This window comes from Dreissena polymorpha, chromosome 1 (genome assembly GCF_020536995.1).
Source record: "Dreissena polymorpha isolate Duluth1 chromosome 1, UMN_Dpol_1.0, whole genome shotgun sequence".
NCBI classification, from domain to species: Eukaryota; Metazoa; Mollusca; class Bivalvia; order Myida; family Dreissenidae; genus Dreissena; species Dreissena polymorpha.
Genome location: NC_068355.1, coordinates 4,610,688 through 4,632,266, shown reverse-complemented (window position 1 = coordinate 4,632,266; position 21,579 = coordinate 4,610,688). Strand labels below are relative to the sequence as shown.

The 21,579-nt window shown below is 38.0% G+C and overlaps 1 protein-coding gene across 2 annotated transcripts in view; it reads right to left on the bottom strand.

Moving 5' to 3' along the window:
• The window catches only part of LOC127869058 (glutamate receptor-interacting protein 2-like), an 81,037-nt gene that overhangs the window by 5,163 nt on the left and 54,295 nt on the right, over nucleotides 1–21,579 (bottom strand). The window contains exons 9-19 of one of the 2 annotated variants that reach the window (XM_052411337.1): nucleotides 20,475–20,659; nucleotides 18,624–18,821; nucleotides 16,866–17,058; nucleotides 15,290–15,507; nucleotides 14,598–14,661; nucleotides 13,580–13,725; nucleotides 8,465–8,606; nucleotides 7,109–7,251; nucleotides 6,929–6,960; nucleotides 4,897–5,262; nucleotides 3,965–4,408 (exon numbers count right to left, since the gene is read on the bottom strand). In XM_052411337.1, coding sequence (XP_052267297.1) covers nucleotides 3,965–4,408; nucleotides 4,897–5,262; nucleotides 6,929–6,960; nucleotides 7,109–7,251; nucleotides 8,465–8,606; nucleotides 13,580–13,725; nucleotides 14,598–14,661; nucleotides 15,290–15,507; nucleotides 16,866–17,058; nucleotides 18,624–18,821; nucleotides 20,475–20,659 — 2,131 coding nt within the window. The remainder of the gene's footprint in view (nucleotides 1–3,964; nucleotides 4,409–4,896; nucleotides 5,263–6,928; nucleotides 6,961–7,108; nucleotides 7,252–8,464; nucleotides 8,607–13,579; nucleotides 13,726–14,597; nucleotides 14,662–15,289; nucleotides 15,508–16,865; nucleotides 17,059–18,623; nucleotides 18,822–20,474; nucleotides 20,660–21,579) is intronic. The other variant, XM_052411343.1, reaches the window with a different exon arrangement.

The window sequence follows — 21,579 nt, the reverse complement described above, 5'->3', positions numbered from 1 at the left end:
TGCAAATGTTTAAGTTTGCGTACCACCCCAAATATTTCCTATGTCCCTTGACATATTGCTTTTATATTTTGCATACTTCTTTACCAACATGACCCCAACCTATAAACAAGAGCAGACAACTGTATCAAGCATTTTGTAAGAATTATGGCCCTTTTTTCACTTAGATTTTCTATGTTAAAGTTTGCGTACCACCTCAAATATTTTCTATGTCCCTTGACATATTGCATTTATATTTTGCATACTTTTTTACCAACATGACCCCAACCTATAAACAAGAGCAGACAACTGTATCAAGCATTTTGTAGGAATTATGGCTCTTTTTTGTCGTTGTAACTTTGAATATTTTGTTAAATTTTGTGTTTAGATCCACTTTACGTCTTAAGTATTAAGGCTTTTGCTTTCAAACTTCAAATACTTTCTTACTATCACAATGTTACTGTACCTGGCAAGTTGAATTTGACCTTGACCTTTGAATGACCCTGACTCTCAAGGTCAAATTAATAAATTTTGATTAAATTGCCATAACTTCTTTATTTAAGATCAGATTTGATTCATACTTTGACAAAACAACACTTACCTGACATACCACAATGGACTCCACCCAAACTATCCCCCACGCCCCACCCCAGAATCCCCCAACCCTAAAAAAATAATAAAAATAAATAAATATTTTTCTTTTTTTTTCTTTTTTTGAAAGATCATCTATTAAATGACCACACACCCACATTATACCCCCCTCTCCATGATGGCTTATGTTATACTGTCAAGCACTCGAATAGTCGAGCGCGCTGTCCTCTGACAGCTCTTGTTTATTAACATGTTCAGACCAATTCAACCGATTACTTTACTAATTTCATTCCTCAAGAACACCCATGCGCGGAAAACGTCATACATATGAACAAGAGGCGGTCACCGACGGCTTATGCTTGTTGTATAATCCCAAGAAACCAGGTTTTTCATCTTCATGAGAACCTTGGTTCTCATGAGAAACTAGGTTTATGAAATCCCAAGAAACCAGGTTTTTCATGAGAACCTAGGTTCTCATGATAAACTAGGTTTTTCATGAGAACCTAGGTTCTCATAAGAAACTAGGTTTATGAAATCCCAAGAAACCAGGTTTTTCATGAGAACTTAGGTTCTCTTGAGAAACTAGGTTTTTCATGAGAAACTAGGTTTTCATGAGAACCTAGGTTCTCATTTAAAAACCTAAGTTTACGCTAGAGAACCTAGGTTCTCAAAGACACATAGAACTTAGGTTCTCATGAAAAACTAGGTTTTCACGAGAACCTAGGTTCTCATTCTCGTTTGATATCCAAGGTTTTCACAAAAACCTAGGTTCTTGACAGCTTTTCGCGTCGTTCTCTCGGATAACCTAAGTTTTCATGAGAACCCAAGATTTCATTTGGGAACCTGGGTTCTCATGAGAAACCTAATTTCTTGGGATTATGCGTCAAACCGCACATGCATGCCAAATATCAAGTTGCTATCTTCAATATTAAAAAAGTTATGACCAAACTTTAACGAAGGGTTAAGTTTTAGGAAAGAAAAATACAATGATATTTGACCTTTGACCTTGAAGGATGACCTTGACTTCACCACTCAAAATGTGCAGCTCCTTGAGATAATTACGCATTTCAAATATAAAATTGCTAGCTTCAATATTGCAGAAGTGACATTACATGAGCAATTTTGACCCATATATTTGACCTTGAAGGATGCCCTTGACCTTGACCTTTCACAACTCAAAATGTGCAACTCCATGAGATACACATGCATGCCAAATATGAAGTTGCTATCTTCAATATTGCAAAAGTTATCAAACTTTAACCAAGGTTAAAGTTTTGGGACAGAATGACAGACAAGCCAAAAAAAATATATTTAAAAATATTTAAACACTTTGCCAAATCTTCTAGAAACCTGTAAGATTCTATTGCACTTACAAATTTCAACAATCACAAAATACTTTGAAAACTCTTCTGCAGACTAACCTGTAAGATTCTATCGTACTATAAACTAACCTGTAGCATTATTTAGCACTGTGCTAACTAACCTGTACGATTCTATCGAACTGTAAACTAACCTGTAACATTCTTTAACATCGGCTAACTAACCTGTAAGATTCTATCAAACTGTAAACTAACCTGTAACATTATTTAACACTGTGCTTACTCACCTGTAAGATTCTTTCAAACTGTAAACTAACCTGTAACATTCTTTAACACTGTGCTCACTAACCTGTAAGATTCTATCGTACTGTAAACTAACCTGTAACATTATTTAACACTGTGCTAACTAACCTGTAATATTCTATCGTACTGTAAACTAACCTGTAACAATCTTTAAAGGGGCCTTTTCACAGAATTTGGCATGTTTTGAAGTTTGTCATTAAATGCTTTATATTGATAAATGTAAACATTGAATACAAAAAGCTCTAGTAAAAAAAACAAAAATACAAATAAAAAAATAAAACAAGATGTGTTTGTGAAACACAATGTCCCCCTATATGACGTTTGACCTTGAAGGATGGCCTTGACCTTGACCCTTCACCACTCAAAATGTGCAGCTCCTTGAGATAATTACGCATTTCAAATATAAAATTGCTAGCTTCAATATTGCAGAAGTGACATTACATGAGCAATTTTGACCCATATATTTGACCTTGAAGGATGCCCTTGACCTTGACCTTTCACCACTCAAAATGTGCAGCTCCATGAGATACACATGCATGCCAAATATCAAGTTGCTATCTTCAATATTGCAAAAGTATTCATAAAATAAGCGATTTGGGCCACATATATTTGACCTCTGACCCTGAAGGATGACCTTGACCTTTCACCACTCAAAATGTGCAGCTCCATGAGATACACATGCATGCCAAATATCAAGTTGCTATCTTCAATATTGCAAAAGTATTCATAAAATAAGCGATTTGGGCCACATATATTTGACCTCTGACCTTGAAGGATGACCTTGACCTTTCACAACTCAAAATGTGCAACTCCATGAGATACACATGCAAGCCACATACATGTATGAAGTTGCTATCTTCAATATTGCAAAAGAATTCATAAAATGAGCGATTTTGGCCACATATATTTGATCTCTGACCTTGAAGGATGACCTTGACCTTGACCTTTCACCACTCAAAATGTGCAGCTTCATGAGATACACATGCATGCCAAATATGAAGTTGCTATCTTCAATATAGCAAAAGTTGGCGCAAACCAACCAACAGACCAACCAACCAACCAACAGACCAACCAACCAACAGACAGGGCAAAAAACAATATGTCCCCCACTACTATAGTGGGGAACATAAAAAGGTAACCCTTGGCAGGGCTCGAACCACTGACTCCTGGAGTCCTGGAGTAAAAAGTCTAACATTTAGACCACTCGGCCATTCTTCCGAATACAATGCCAGATGTATTTTATACTTTATATAAGCAATCCTCGTAGTTTCACAAAATATAACGACAACAACAGAACTCTCCAAATTATTAATTATGTTTTGCGTTGCAACATTTTATAATTTTCGGGTTTTTAAATCGTCAAAAGATGCATATAATGGCTATTTTAGAGCATGGCAAATGTTCAGTATTACTGTTTCCTCACAAATATCATAACTAAAACGAAAATTTGCGAATCTGAAACAACTTTTTTCAATTTTGTCAATTTACCACAACATGAAAAGCTCCTTTTCACACTGTGCTTACTCACCTGTAAGATTCTATCAACTGTAAACTAGCCTGTAACATTCTTTCACACTGTGCTAACTAACCTGTAAGATTCTATCGTACTGTAAACTAACCTGTAACATTATTTAACACTGTGCTCCCTTACCTGTACGATTCTATCGAACTGTAAACTAACCTGTAACATTCTTTAACACTGTGCTAACTAACCTGTAAGATTCTATCATACTGTTAACTGACCTGTAACATTCTTTAACACTGTGCTTACTAACCTGTAAGATTCTATCATACTGTTTGAGCCCCATTTTCTCTGCCACAGAGCCCTGTCGTATTGCACTGATGTACACCCCCTTGCTGTTTACACTGTCAGACACACCAAACCCAAAGTCCTCCTGCAAAGCTTCCTTCAACAACGTTACCCTGTGTAACTGAATAGACTGCGGCGACATCACTGAAGCCAGCTGATCCGTCAGTGGCATATTGTTTATATCCTTGATATGACTCGATGTACTGGCGCACCGTCGTTGTCTCCTATCCACAACATACGGTCTCAACTCGTTCTGGCTACTGGCCCCTCGACTTGTGCTATGCGACCAGTTCCTTCGCACTTTCTGCCTCTCCTTCTTAGCCGCGCTGTTTTTCACCATGCGTCTGTCCAGACTGCCCGTACTTGGTCTTTTTTCTGTTGTCCCAGATTCAATCATGTCAGTTTGAGCCTTAAAGCAAAAAGATATCATTGATTTCTCTGTTGCTTCCTAATTGTAAAAATTCCTTCACATGATATACAATTGCTAATTTTAAATTATTTTCTGGTCTGTTTCACTGTTGTTTGTTTGGTTATATTTATATCATCTATAGACATTATTTATATGCCAAGATTTACCTTCCAATACTTGTTGTTTAATAATCACAATGCATACAACAATACATCGTATAGCCAAACTTCATCTCACTTCCTTATGTATTTATGACCTGATTGCATTTTGACACAAGCATGTATTGCTGATTCTGCAAATAAATGAGCCATCTCTGTGACAAGGGTGTTTAAAGCATGTGCATAAAGTGTCATCCTTGATTAGTCTGTGCAGTCCCGAGACACTTACCCCCGAAACTGGATTGTCACTAAAAGGAGACTTCATTGAAACAAAAATTACCATGAAAGTGGACAGTGTCATCTCTAATTAGCCTGTGCAGACAATTATACCTTAAATTTCCTGAACGCCTTGACCCAGTCGTTCTCCTCTGGACTGGAATCATCCTCGGTCCGGCTGTTCTCTCGGTCACCTTCCCATGCCTCGGCCTCGTCTGAAATCTGGAGCTCCGACATCTTCATGCCGAAATCATCGCCTGTGTCATTGGAGTCTGTGGAGGAATACGGCCGGGAACGTTTCCGGCTTTCCCGACTGAGGCCGGACACCGTGCTGCTCCCAGGCCGGGGTTTGAGCCCAGGTGGTGCTCCCTGCTGGGAGAAGGTGTGCAGCCCATGGGAGCCCGAGCTGTCCCAGGACTCCAGGGCACTGTCTATGGACTTCACTGGAGTGATGGACTTACTGGCCTCTTCTCTACCACACTGCAGAGGGTAGTGAGTAAATTAGCTGCACTTTGGGAAATCTGGGCTGAATGCATGAGTGTAAATTGTTGTTTCTGATTAGCCTGGGAAGTCAACACAGGCTTCTCAGAGACCACATTTTCAGCCTTAACTCTCTACCTTCACTAAGAAGAGAATTCCTTTTAAAAAAAACACACCATAAGATCTGATAAGTCAGTCCCATAGTAGCTTGTTATCCCTGCATATGCTAATATGGCACAAAACTACAGACATGCATTAAGCATATTGAATTGATATCCCTCACCTATATGCTTCTGGACAAAAAAGTTTTCTGGAACTATGGACGATGCCCTTTGACCTCAATGTGTGACCTTGACCTTAGCCCCTAGGATTATGGATGTTGAATGTGAAGCACCCCCAGATGATTGAGAACAACTATGGCAAGTTTCATGGCTCTGGCTCATGTGTTGATGGAGATAAAGCTCTAAGCTGATATTAAAAAGCATTTTTTCAAGATACAAAGGGCCATAACTCTGTTATTAACAGATGGTGCACACTGCCATTTGGCGTGCATCATCCTCTTATCAATATATATATACTCATACCAAGTTTCAATGAAATCCGCCGAAGCACTTCCAAGATGAACGGATGGACAATGCCAAAACAATATCCCTCGGCCTATGGTGGGAGATAATTAACAACACAGCTATAAATCTTATATGAAATAATTTCATGAACATGGTATATTGGTTATTAGAATGGTTATTAATTCATGAATATGATATTAACAACATTCACGACAGTTTAAAATGCATAATTTACAAGACACTTGTTTTTCATTAACTTAAGTCTCATGTTTTATTTAAGAAATAATCGACGGATAACCGTTGGTTATTGCGGTAATAACCAACGGTATGGAGTTCCGATGCGTATGAATTAAACCACTTGGGCGTAGCCCGAGTGGTTTGATAACAAGCATCGGAACGACATACCGTTGGTTATTACCGCAATAACCAACGCTAACACTGCAATTATTTAGATTCTAATACTATTTTATTAATAAGTTATCCGCAATTTAAAGGTTATAAATGAGCATTATATTAACCGAACGTCCTCCACTTCTCCGCGAAAATGTGACGTCACCACAACAATGACAATCAAATGACATCGTCTTCATTTATAAACAGTGCGCGGAAATCAAAGTGACGTCATAATTATCTCCGTTGGTATATCGGGGTAATAACCCAAGGTAGTTTTTCTTTCTTTGCATATAGAAAACAAGTTACGTGCCAAGGTAGAATTATATTTCAACTTAGGTAATAATTATTATGGAAGTATCCTTCTCCAACATATCAAGACATTATCATGTTCAAAGGCAATATCTATATTCATTTTCATTTTTTGTTATTTCAGACTAACCCTCTCAATATGTTGTAATGTGTGACACAAGCATTACATTATATTTCATTTGAGTTTAGTCATATGAAAATGGTTCTGATGGATTCACACAATCTGGTCAGGAGATACCCAGTCTGCTAAAGTCATGCAAGGTTTCATGGTCTCATTAGCGGAAAGGGTAGCTCCTGACAATACTCTGCATATATGCAGGCTGGTCTGGAGCTACACTTGCCATACATGGCATAAGACCCGTTTTCGCATGACAGCTCATAAACATTTTATTACTCACGATTGTTTGTGTACTGCCGATACTCATTGACCCTGAAAAACAAGTAGATACACTGTAGATATGTGTCCATGACTGCCATGACAACAGAAGATATGTTCATGTTTCTAGATTTAAGAAAAGCGATAGTTTCATACATGTTTGGGAGGACTTTTAAACTCAACTGATCAATGTCTAACTCACTTGGTTTATCTCTCCTGGCAATTTTCATCATGACTAGATCGCCTGCGTTTTGAAGCAGGTCTGTGGCTTCACTCAAAGTTTTACCCATCGTGGAAGCACCATTAATGGCAAGCACCCGGTCTCCCACTTGTATTGCACCAGTTCTATAAGAAATGAAACATTGTTTAGCTTAATTCATGCATCAAACATGAACATAAACTATGTGTCCCACTTGTACTGAACAAGTTCTATGCAGAAATCAAATATAAACAACTTTATCTTAGAATGGAATACAAAATTAACAATTACTATGTCTGGGAATTGAATAAACATAAACAGTAACTACATCTAAGATTTGTTTTACATTCACATAGACTTTGTCTCAGAATGTTATTAAACATTAACATAAACTATGTCACAAAATTGAATTAAAAATATCATAAATATGTCTTGGAATTGAGTTTAACATGTTCATAAACCACGTCTCATAATAGAATATAAATTAACATAAACTACCGCTCAGAATTAAATTAAATATTGTTCAGTTGCACCTATAAGGCATGTTAATTCTGCAGCTTTTTAGTACTGAAAATTCAATATATCAAGATATCATGGAAAACAAGAGCTTTGTAACCAATGTGACTTATACTCCCGTATCACTTGGTCATTTAAGTTCAATGGCGTATAAGTCAGGCAATGTGTGGATCATTGGGTCTTGTATATCTGCTTTACTTGAGAAATGTGGATATAGTTTGCTGCACAAACTTCTAGGTATCTACATATATAAACATGATGCCCATTTTATGCAGACCAACAGACCATCTGACACACTGACTTGAATACACCTTCTCCCTGCAGGAGTTAATGTACATTTGTAAGAACACGTTACTACTAATATTAAAGCAGTAAACCTTACTAGTTATAAGCATGTAAAACAAAACTCATTCTTATATTAGCAGAGTCATATGAAAATGTATCTTATGCCATATACGGCCCGTGTATGTATAACCTTTTCTTAGTTGTAATAATAATATTATTCTCCTAAATGGAAGGTTAGAATTTCGCCCAATCAAGAAAAAAGCCCTCGGCTGTATTTACCAACCAGGTCTAAGACTTAACATAAAGAAGATTTTTGAAACGGTCTTGTTCTTATAGTATAATACATTTCAATATGACATGACATTAAAACCATATAAATACAACATTTACAATATATTTATCATAAAAGCCACATTTATAGCCCACATATATTTTAATGCTGAACAAATGTTCTTGGATCTAAGTCTATTTTATTAATCTAAAGTCTAAGTAAAGGCTAATTAATAAAGAATCGGGTATATTTTAGGCTGAAATAATGCCCCCCTCTCTAAATCTCACCTAGCAGCAAGCCCCCCTTCCACGAGTGCTGAGATGACGATGGGGTCAGAGGGGTCGTCTGTGCCTGTGATGGTGACCCCTAGGGGCCCTCCAAGCCTCTCAAGCTCCACCGTGTAGGAGATCAGGTCCTCACCGTTCACATCTGAAACACATAGGCAGGGAATAGATTGGGAAAGAGGGTGATCAGGTCCTCACTGTTCACATCTGAAACACATAGGCAGGGAATAGATTGTGAAAGAGGGAGATCAGGTCCTCACCGTTCACATCTGAAACACATAGGCAGGAAAAAGATTGTGAAAGAGGGAGATCAGGTCCTCACCGCTCACATCTGAAAGACATAGGCGGGGAATAGATTGTTTTAGAGGGAGATCAGGTCCTCATCATTCACATCTGAAACACATAGGCAGGGAATAGATTGTGAAAGAGGGAGATCAGGTCCTCACCGTTCACATCTGAAAGACATAGGCGGGGAATAGATTATTAAAGAGGGAGATCAGGTCCTCACCGTTCACATCTGAAAGACATGGGTGGGGAATAGATTGTGAAAGAGGAAGATCAGGTCCTCATCGTTCACATCTGAAAGACATAGGCGGGGAATAGATTGGGAAAGAGGGAGATCAGGTCCGCACCTTTCACATCTGAAAGACATAGGCGGGGAATAGATTGGGAAAGTGGGAGATCAGGTCCTCACCGTTCACATCTGAAAGACATAGGCGGGGAATAGATTGTGAAAGAGGGAGATCAGGTCCGAACCGTTCACATCTGAAATACATAGGCACGGATAGATTGTGAAAGAGGGAGATCAGGTCTGCACTGTTCACATCTGAAAGACATAGGCGGGGAATAGATTGTGAAAAAGGGAGATCAGGTCCGCACCGTTCATATCTGAAAGACATAGGCAGGGAAAATATTTGGAAAGAGTGAGATCAGGTACTCATCGTTCACATCTGAAAGACATTGGCAGGGAATAGATTGGGAAAGAGGGAGATCAGGTCCTCACTGTTCACATCTGAAAGACATAGGCAGGGAATAGATTGGGAAAGAGGGAAATCAGGTCCTCACCGTTCACATCTGAAAGACATAGGCAGGGAAAACATTGGGAAAGAGGGAGATCAGGTCCTCACCGTTCACATCTGAAAGACATAGGCGGGGAATAGATTGGGAAAGAGAAAGATCAGTTCCTAACCTTTCACATCTGAAATATAAAGGCAAAGAATAGATTGGGAAAGAGGGAATTCAGGTCCGCACCGTTCACATCTAAATGACATAGGCTGAGAATAGATTGGGAAAGAGGTAGATCAGGTCATCACTGTTCACATCTCAAAGACATATGCGGGGAATAGTTTGGGAAAGAGAGAGATCAGGTCTTCACTGTTCACATCTGAAACACATAGGCAGGGAATAGATTGGGAAAGAGGGAGATCAGGTCCTCACCGTTCATATCTGAAAGACATAGGCGGGGAATAGATTGGGAAAGAGGGAGATCAGGTCCTCACCGTTCACATCTGAAACACATAGGCAGGGAATAGATTGGGAAAGAGGGAGATCAGGTCTTCACTGTTCACATCTGAAACACATAGGCAGGGAATAGATTGGGAAAGAGGGAGATCAGGTCCTCACCGTTCATATCTGAAAGACATAGGCGGGGAAAAGATTGGGAAAGAGGGAGATCAGGTCCTCACCGTTCACATCTGAAACACATAGGCAGGGAATAGATTGGGAAAGTGGGAGATCAGGTCCTCACCGTTCACATCTGAAACACATAGGCAGGGAATAGATTGGGAAAGAGGGAATTCAGGTCCTCACCGTTCACATCTGAAAGATGTAGACAGGGAATAGATTGGGAAAGAGGGAGATCAGGTCCTCACCTCTCACATCTCAAAGATGTAGGCGAGAATAGGTTGGGAAAGAGGCTATGTATTATTTTTATTAATCATAAGATTTTAAGTATTTGATACAGAACAAACTTGAAAGTCGGACACCACAGTCTAATCTGGAATGTAACTTAGTCACGTGCATTAAGCCCTGTTCAGCAGCAACATATTTAAAGATACAGAAAAAGCAAGTGCTTTTAAATTGCTACACAAATCTCTAGCCTTGTATGTGAAATATGTATCTCTAAACTTTCTGCTTAAAGGGACCGTCAATCACAGATGACAAAAAAATAAAAGTTCTAAAATTCTTATTTTTTGACAATTATTAGTTTATATTGATTCAAATATCACGACTGGTATATTACATCACATTAAAGTTCATATTTTCAGTATATTCGGTAATAAAATTTCGCGATGTGATATTAAAAGAACATCTCAAAAAAATAGGTGACATAACGAAATACACACTGTAAATAACGCAAGTAGATTAATCATTTTATATATAGAATATATACAATTCACTACGCATGCACAATTTGCATTCCTGGGTTTACCACGTGACGATGTTGATCAATCTACTTGCGTTATTTATAGTTAACTGGTAGTTACCTGGTAGACATACCCAGTAAAATTGTATTACCAAATATATGAAAATATAAAAACTTAACCACTTTATTCAAGTAATGTATTATACCAGTTATGATATTTTAATCAATATAAACTAATAATTGTAAAAAAAATACTGCATTTATGAACTTTTCTTTTTTCGTCATCCGTGGTTGACGGTCCCTATAAAACGAATTTATGATAAGAAGATAATTCCTTTTATCAAACAAGAGCATCGCCTTGCGGGTGCAGACCGCTCATCTATTTTTCTTTATAAAGGTGTAGGGACCTATCTCAATTTCAATCACAAAGGAGGGAGGGATGGAGTGGAGAGGGGTGTTTAGTGTGGGGTGTAGTCATTTATTACATTATCTTCCAAAAATGCAATAAAATGCAAAAACAAATAAATTATTTTTTGTGGGAGGGGGGGGGGGGGATTCTTGGGTGGGATGGTTGGACGGTATTTTCAAAATAAAATAATAAAAATAAATATTTGTGTTTTTTAACCATGTTTGAAAAAAACAAGAGTTGTGTTTGTCAGAAACACAATGCCCCTATTGCGCCGCTTTGATTTTTTTTTATATTTTTTTTTACCTTTGACCTTGAAGGATGACCTTGACCTTGAACTTCAACCACTCAAAATGTGCAGCTTTATGAGAACGCTGCTTTGAAATATTATATATATTTTTTAACTTTGACCTTGAAGAATGACCTTGACCTTGAAGGATGACCTTGACCTAGAACTTCCACCACTCAAAATGTGCAGCTTCATGAGAACGCCGCTTTGCTTTTTTAATTATTTTTTTTACTTTGAAGGGTGACCTTGAGCTTGAACTTCCACCACTCAAAATGTGCAGCTTCATGAGATACACATGCATGCCAAATATCAAGTTGCTATCTTCAATATTTAAAAAAGTTATGGCCAATGTTAAAGTTTTCGGACGGACAGACGCCATATATTTGACATTTGACCTTGAAGAATGACCTTGACCTTCACCTTTCACCACTCAAAAAGTTCAGCTCTATGAGATACACATGCATGCCAAACATCAAGTTGCTATCTTCAATATTGAAAAAGTTATGGCCAATGTTAAAGTTTTCGGACGGACAGACACCATATATTTGACATTTGACCTTGAAGGATGACCTTGACCTTTCACCACTCAAAATGTGCAGCTCCATGAGATACACATGCATGCCAAATATCAAGTTGCTATCTTCAAAAGTGAAAAAGTTATGGCCAATGTCAAAGTTTTTTTCAGACGGACGGACAGACTGACTGGCATACTGACGGACAGTTCAACTGCTATATGCCACCCTACTGGGGGCATAAAAATTATTTTTTTGGGGTGGGGGTTGGGAGGGGGGTATAGTATGAGGGTGTGGTGGTCATTTATTAGATATTCTTTAATTAAAAAATAAATAATGGGGGGGGGGGGGGATTGAGAGGGGATTCGGGGGGCATGGGGGATTGTTTGGGTGGAGTCTATTGTGGTATGTAAGGTAAGAGTTGTTTTGTCAAAGTATCAATGGAATATAATCATAAATAAAGAAATTATGGCAATTTTAGCAAAGTTTAATAATTTGACCTTGAGAGTCAAGGTCATTCAAAGGTCAAGGTAAAATTCAACTTGCCAGGTACAGTACCCTCATGATAGCATGACAGTATTTGAAATTTAAAAGCAATAGCCTTGATACTTTAGAAGTAAAGTGGATCTAAACACAAAATGTAACCATATATTCAAAGTTACTAAGTCAAAAAAGGGCCATAATTCAGTCAAAATGACAACCAGAGTTATGCAACTTGTCCTTTACTGTCCCCTTATGATAGTTTGTGAATGTTCCAAGTATGAAAGCAATATCTATGATACTTTAGGGGTAAAGTGGACCAAAACACAAAACTTAACCAAATTTTCAATTTTCTAAGTATAAAGGGCCCATAATTCCGTCCAAATGCCAGTCAGAGTTACATTACTTTGCCTGCAGAGTCGCCTTACGATAGTTAGTAAAAGTTGCAAGTATGATAGCAATAGCTTTGATACTCTAGGAAAAAAGTGGACCTAAACACAAAACTTAACCAAATTTTCAATTTTCTAAGTATAAAAAGGGCACATAATTCTGTCAAAATGCCAGTCAGAGTTACATAACTTTGCCTGCACAGTCCCCTTATGATAGTTAAGTGTTGCAAGTATGAAAGCAATAGCTTTGATACTTAAGGAATAAAATGGACCTAAACACAAAACTTAACCAAAATTTTCAATTTTCTAAGTATAAAAAGGGCACATTATTCTGTCAAAATGCAAGACAGAGTTATCTCACTTTGCCTGCCCAGTCCCCACATGATAGTAAGTAAGTGTACCAAGTTTGAATGCAATAGCATTGATACTTTATGAGAAAAGTGGACCTAAACTCAAAACTTAACCAGACGCCTACTCCGACGCCGACATCGACGCCAAGGTGATGACAATAGCTCATAATTTTTTTTCAAAAAATAGATGAGCTAAAAATATTATTAAAGCGTAAAAAAGGAAAGTGTCGTCCTTGTACAGACAAATATTGGACTGCACTTTATGAACATGCATTTAGCCCAGTTTTCCAAGAATGCAGCTAAATTAAAACAAGCTAAGGCACCCACCGGTACACGGGTCGTCTCTTCTCAGTTTGAGCTTGATAATCTCTTCGTCTCCTTTCAGCAGGGCAGCAGCCTCCTCTATACTCAGGTTGTCTGTGCGGATGTCGTTGATGGAGACCAGCTTGTCACCCGCCAGCACCGATCCACATCTGTCAGTGAATGTTAACAGCAATATTATATACAGAGCAACATCTGTCAATAACAGAACAGGGCTCAGTGAAATAGGCTTTATGCATCTGTGTAGTGTTTTCTCAGTGCATTCTGCATAGACTTATCAGGGACAACACTTTCCTCCTAAACTAGATTTTATTTTTCCATGAAAATCAGGATTAAATGCATGAACACATTTATGGCTCCCAGAACCATTATTTGCCTAATTATCACTTAATTAAGATCTACGTGAAAATGGTGTTTCATTATTAGTCTGCTTATGGCATGCTCTTTACAGTAATAACAGTAAATATGAATATTGTACCTATTTAATTGAGCCTTGTTCAGCAAAAAACTGGGCTTATGGCATGTACCTGATAAGCCTGCGTAGTCCAAACAGGCTTATCAGTGATGATACTTTCCACTTTTATTGTTTTGTTTTCTTAGCAAAAATCCAGTTAAGGTGGAAAGTGTCTTACCTGGTACCCAGTTCTTCCAGAATGAGGCACAAATGGTACCTATTTTATTTCATGTGACTTTAACCTTTATACCTATAAATAAATAGGCGTCTTCCTTTGCTCCAAAGTAACCAGTCTACCAATGTTCATCATGGTACCGTCATTTGCAGTGTTCTCAAGTTATGATGCAGAACTGAACTGCAAGTAACCAGTCTACCAATGTTCATCATGGTACCGTCATTCTCAGTGTTCTCAAGTTATGATGCAGAACTGAACTGTCTACAGACTGACCATCCTTCTCACCACCCAACCAACATTTGCAAGGCAATACACCCTCAGCATCTTCAAAGTGGGGGACTTATAATGTATGTGAGCATTTTATTCAGTAGAATTTCTTTAAATTCCAAACAGACCTATATGATGTGCTTCCCTTCTTCACCTCTGTTATGAGTATTGGATTTCCGAGTTTTGATTTGGCTGAAAATGTACACAATCTCAGTTTAAAAATGTATTTAAGTATATCTTTGTTATTGCCAAAATATGTTACACATTTACATAATTTCTTTCAAACAACAAAATTAGCAAATAAAACTTTTAAAGCAAATTGTAATAATAACATCAATATTAGACAAGAGTACCTAGAACTTATCCCAATCTCTCATATCCATACCAATTAATGTTATCCCAATCTCTCATATCCATACCACTTAATGTTATCCCAATCTCTCTTATCCATACCACTTTATGTTATCCCAATCTCTCATATTTACTAATTAACGTAATCGCAAGACCTTTTTCTATAAAATGTTATCCTAATCTCTTGTATCCAATACCACTTCATGCTATCACATTCTCTCATATTTAAACCACTTAATGTTATCCCAATCTCTTATGTCTATACCACTTCTCTCATATCCATACCACTTTATGTTATCCCAATCTCTCATATTTACTACTTAACGTAATCGCAAGACCTTTTTTCTATAAAATGTTATCCTAATCTCTTGTATCCAATACCACTTAATGCTCTCACATTCTCTCATATTCAAACCACTTAATGTTATAACAATCTCTTATGTCTATACCACTTCTCTCATATCCATACCACTTAATGTTATCCCTATCCCTCCATGTTTCCGCGGCAGCTTCACCACGAACACTCCGCTACTGGCCATCACAGTGTCAGCTACATCAAACTCCACCTCCAGTTTGGCAAACTGCCAGGATTCCTTCAACATTGCATTGATCTCCTCTAGCGTATGCTCACAGCAGTCCACACCGTTCACTGTCAGAATGCGATCTCCCTCATGGATCACTCCACACCTGCGTGCAGGCAAATAGATAACAGAGTTATATGTATCTTTTATTTGGGGTTTTAAGGTATTTGACAGTATTTCAGTCATATTCAAGAGGTAAGTTATTTAATTTAAACTTTTCCTTATTATGGTTATGCCAATTAAAGAGTTATAACAGTACCAGCTTCATATCAGAAGAAATGGGGGGGGGGAGGCCGATAGAGTATTTATGAAAACCAATCCCTATGTGACCAAGTAATTTGAATGGGTCGGCGAGAACTAAAGAACCTTAGTGACAGCCCAATGTTATATGGACACAACTAGTACCGGTAAGTTGTGTGGGAAATGGTCATTAGGTAAGTTCTACAACTATTGTCTATCCTCTGATTTTTTTATATTTAGGTCAGCCCGTTTTCAGTTACTGGCAAACACAATTTATATTTAACACACAAACTGTACATTCTGATGGAGTGTACACTGCTGCATAATCAAGTGCATTTCACAACATGGTTCACCCACCATAATAACATGTCAAACAAAGTATTGACACACTTTAATGACACAGGGTGTGCTATCAAAAGAGCGTTGTTCTGGGGAAGCTGGGTAGTCTGCACAGGCTAATCTGAGACAAAACTTTTAGCCTATACTGGATTTGTTTACTAGAGTCTTCCTTTAAACAAAAAATTAAATGTCGAAAGTGTTGCCTTTGATAAGCTTGTGAGGATTAGGCAGGCTAATCTGGGATGACAATGTCCGCACATGCATTAAGCCAATTTGTCCAGAATGCTGCTCAAGATATCATGCCCTACTGTCCCATAGAAAAAGAGCAATAATTCAGAGCTTTTTAGGGCTGAGTGATCAAAGAAAAATTCACATAGTGATTGCTATGATAGATGCAAGTTTGGCCAAAATAATCTTGTCCATTATGGATCAAGCTGTCGAATCCACTAATGTGTTACTTCACTGTGTACAATATAAGATGGAAATGTGTGGCAAACTCGTTTTTTTTTGCACATTTGCAGTAAATTAGCAATGTTGATGGAAAACTGCTGACAATCAGTAGCTGTATACCATAATCAAGGTAAATGAGGATGATTGCATGTGGTTGTTGCTTGAAGATTAAGTGGGGTGTTTAATGAAATCTTTTGTGAATAAGAATAACATCAAGGGGGGGGGGGGGCACTTAATGCAGGTGATCACAATTTATATCTATTAAAGAATAAAGGTTGTAATGAATGTTTATCCCCCCAAAAAAATTCCATTTCCCTATCAGTTACATCCTTTGAAATTTATCCCTAAATTTGGTTTTCACAATCAATTTTCCACAATATTTGAAGGTTAAGGCCTCATCCATGAACCCTAAAAAACGCCAGCAAATATCCACACCTTTCTGCAGCCGTGTTAGGCTCCAGCATGGTTACGATGGGTGGATCCTGCAGGAGGCAGTTTGGTAGAACAGTGGACTCGAGAACCAGACCAAGTCCGGGCCTCTCACCGTACAGTGTGACCTCGTTGACCTCCATACGACACACCTGGGTACTGGCCGTGTACACTGAGGTAGATGTAGAGGCCACTGACACTGAAATATAGACCGGTAGCTGTGCAATGACATGAGCCTCCTTCTGTTAAAATGGGGCTAAATGCATGTGTCTTGTTCTGAGAAAACTGGGCTTAATTCATGTGCGTAAAGTGTCATCCCAGATTAGCCTGTGCAGTCTGCACAGGCTAATCAGGGACGACACTTTTTGCTTTAATGGTATTTTTAGTTTCAAGGAAGTCCCTCCTTACCATCAAAGCGTTTTCCTTACACTCTCTTACATTTTTTCCAACTTTCTTTTTTCATAAATATTTTTTTCCATCAAAGTTCATTGTCATACAAATCACACGCGGGAGTGAAAATGCTCAATTAATTGCTCAATTAATTAAATGCCTAAATGAATCATGAGTGTGAAGCAAACATGATTACATAATGTCCATCCAATTTCCAGATTGTGAGCAATTGGACAACAACTTATAGATTTTCTTTTTACTAATATTGATAATGGAAGTTTAAGCATTATTTTATTGTTTCCTTTTCAATATTAAAGCTACATATTTCTATCTTTTCATGATAATTAAGGCCACATTCTAAGGCAATACTTGTTAAATCTTCCTTAAAGACCATGTGTCCTGAAAAAACAAATGACCCCACATTCCACTTTTATCTAAAAACTCCACATATTTCAAAAGCAACATATTTTCAGTGTTCTCCAAAAGCACTGGCAGCCAGCAATTTCACAGGTTAAATTCAATCTGGATGCTGGCTACATTTTCCAAAAATATCAATTGAAATTGTGCAAATACGCACGTTTCATTGCTAAGTCACGGGCTACTTTCAAAATATTACTGGCTTTTCAATTTTTTTTGGAGAACACTGCAATTTTGTGGCAAGTTTGACTCTTGACCTCTTAGTGTGACCTTGACCTTTGAAGTAGGGAGACACGAGATACACAAAACACGCCTTTACTCATAGTGGTCTTTTTCGGTAAGCTATTATGAAAGTGCATGGTAAGTGACAAAGTTGCAGTCCTGACAACCTGTTTTATGGCAAAATTTGACTTTCACCTCAGTATCACCTTGAAACGCTTTGACTCTTTGTCATGATGTAAGTCTTAAAATCCACTTCAGCAAACGCTTCAAGTTTTTAATTGTATGCATTTGAACTTCAAATGGTTTGGTAAACAATATCACAATTATTTTCTTAAGCCACATCAGAATAAAATGTGTTTAACTTCAAAACATTTCATTATAAAATTAAGAACATGCATACATGCAATAAATAAGTTTTTTGTACAAACAGTAAATTAACAAAAGTGCCTCTAGCTGGGAAAACTGAGCTTCATGCAAGTGTGTAAGATGTTGTATCAGATTAGCCTGTGCATTTTGAACAGGCTAATCAGGGATTATAATTATGTTTGTCCAAGAATGGATTTTTGCTTAGAAAAGACCTCCTTTTATACAAAAATTTCCATAAAAGTGGAAAGTGTCATCCCTGATCAGTCTGCGCAGACTCACAGGCTAATCTTGGAGGAAACTTTCCGCACATGCATAATGCTCAGTTGTCCCAGATCAAGGCTTAAATAACCAGCACTGTGGACAAATTACCTGTGGAGCCTCCCATTCTCTTATCAATCTTCCGGTCCGATTTCATCCATGATTTCCGCTTTTTACCAAGCAAATCTGACGATAATCGCCCAGAATACCCCATCATGCTGTAGCTACGGGTCGAACCATTGAACATCATAGGGTTGTTTAAAACAGGGGAGGACATGGAAGGAATTATGCCCGACATCTTTTGGAAGCCTACGGACAGGAAAAAGTTACAGAGTAGGGTGGTAGGCATGCAAGCGTGGTTGGATGGCACATGACAGGGGTTTTTTACCTTATAAAACAGACGCCGAATATCGGCGTCTTCCCCCACCGAACTAGGCTGGTTTTTTCCCCTTTCCGAACCAAAAAATTCCCCCTAAAAATATAAAAAAAATGTTGTTTTTTGGTTTGTTTTTTTTAATAGAAAGATGTGTCTCATGATTATAATATCTCAATTCTATTTCAATTTAATCTTGTCAAACGTACTAAATTATGAAAAAGCATTAAAATAGTTTATATTTTTTCCCCAAATATGTCTCTTGTGCCCTCTATTTTCCCCTTTCACCCAGCGTCTAGAAAAAAACCCTGCATGAAGAAGGCAGGACATCACATAATGTGGGTTTGGTATTACAGAATGGGGGTGGAACATAGCAATCAGTGGGCATGAATTGGGTGGAACATCACAGACTGTGCACTGGAAATAATAACATGTGTGTGGGACATCCCTAATGTGTGGAACATTTTAGAATGTGGGCTTTAATTTTCTGTGTGGTTACTACATAACTGCATTTAAGTGGGTTTTGGCAGTACTTAACACATCAACATGTGAGGTGGCACATAAAACTATGAATTAAAAGCAGCAAAATGATCTGAGACATCCCTACTTTACGTAACAGTGGAAGGACTTCACAAATTAGTGAACTTACACAACATCTTTCTCCAAGACAGAATGTGAACCTTATACAAATGATATTGACACATAAAAAAACTCAAGCAACATAAATCTTTCAATATAGTTTAAACTAGCAAAACAAACAGTGTTTGTACTAGACAATTAAGTTTGAAATATAGACCTTCAGTGTTCATTTTGGGAATCAGCTACAAAATCAATTTCAAGATTTTGTTATCAGATTAAAACAAGATGTGTTTGTGAAATATGACATTTGACCTTGAAGAATGACCTTGACCTTGACCCTTCAACACTCAAAATGTGCAGCTCCATGAGATACACATGCATTTCAAACATAAAATTGCTAGCTTCAATATTGCAGAAGTGACATTACATGAGCAAATTTGACCCATATATTTGACCTTGAAGGATGACCTTGACCTTTCACCACTCAAAATGTGCAGCTCAATGAGATACACATGCATGCCAAATATCAAGTTGCTATCTTCAATATTGCAAAAGTATTCATAAAATAAGCGATTTGGGCCACATATATTTGACCTCTGACCTTGACCTTTCACCACTCAATATGTGCAGCTCCATGAGATACACATGCATGCCAAATATCAAGTTGCTATCTTCAATATTGCAAAAGTACTCATAAAATGAGCGATTTTGTCCACATAATTTTGACCTCTGACCTTGACCTTTCACCACTCAAAATGTGCAGCTCCATGAGATACACATGCATGCCGAATATCAAGTTGCTATCTTGAATATTGAAATACTGCAAAAGTGTACATTAAATGAGCGATTTTGACCCATATATTTGACCTTTGACCTTGAAGGATGACCTTGACAAGTCCCATTGCAATTTTGATAATTTTCTTGGGGAAAAAAGCATTTATGAACACTGAAAGTCTACTCTACAAAATCAATACAGGAACACAAAAACGCCAACAAGTGTCAAAAGTTACCTGCATTAAAGAACACTGTATCTGTGGACATTTTTTTCTCGACTAGTTTCCCTGGCAGTACCTCCATTTTGACCTGCTCCCCGGGGGAGGACTTGAGGAGCTGTGTTGCCTCTGCCAAGGTCATGTGCTCCACCCCGGCCCCATCTATAGACAGAATGTGGTCACCCACGTGCAGGGCACCGCACCTGCAAATGAGACTTGCTCTGTGAAAATGGGGTTTAATGCATGTGGGTAAAGTGTTGTCCCAGATTAGCTTGAGCAACCATGGACGACACTTTCTGCTTTTATAGAACATTTTGTAAAAAGAAAGTCTCTTCTAAGCAAAATCCAGTTAAGGCAGATAGTGTCCTGCCAGATTAGCCTGTTTGGACTGTACAGGTGAATCTTGGATAACACTTCATGGATATGTATTAAACCCACATGTAGGGCTCCAACCTGGCACCATCTATGCACAGAATGTGGTCACCCATGTGTAGGGCTCCACATATGCAAGTAAGAACATGTTCACATACAGTTTCGAAATAGTCTCCCCATAGCTTAACATTTATCTGTATTTTGCGTTCATGTTTTAAAGGGACTTGTTCACTGTTTGGTAAACTGACAATTTGCAATATACTTGCCATTGATTAAAAAGAATGTATATATCTTCATTAACAAGGGTTCTGCGGTCGGAGACATATGTCCCCCAAACAGGGCTTTGAACTAGTGACCCCAATTTCAATAGGGGTCATCTACTATCCAAGGCAAATGCACATGTAAAGTATCAAGCCAACCGGTCAATTTCTTGACGAGTTATTGATCGGAAACGATTTTAACACATATTTTGTGACAGTGACCTTGACCTTTGACCCCAATTTAAAAGGGGCAATCTACTGTCCAAGGTCAATGGGCATGGGAAGTATCAAGCCAATCGGTCAATTGTTTGACGAGTTATTGATCATAAACAATTTTGACACTATTCAGACAGTGACTTTGACCATTGACCTAGTGACCCCAATTTCTGTAGTGTTCATCTATTTTTCAAGGCCAATGCAGATGTGAATTATCAAGCCAATCGGTCAATTCTTTGACGAGTTATTATTCAGACATGATTAGACACTTATTG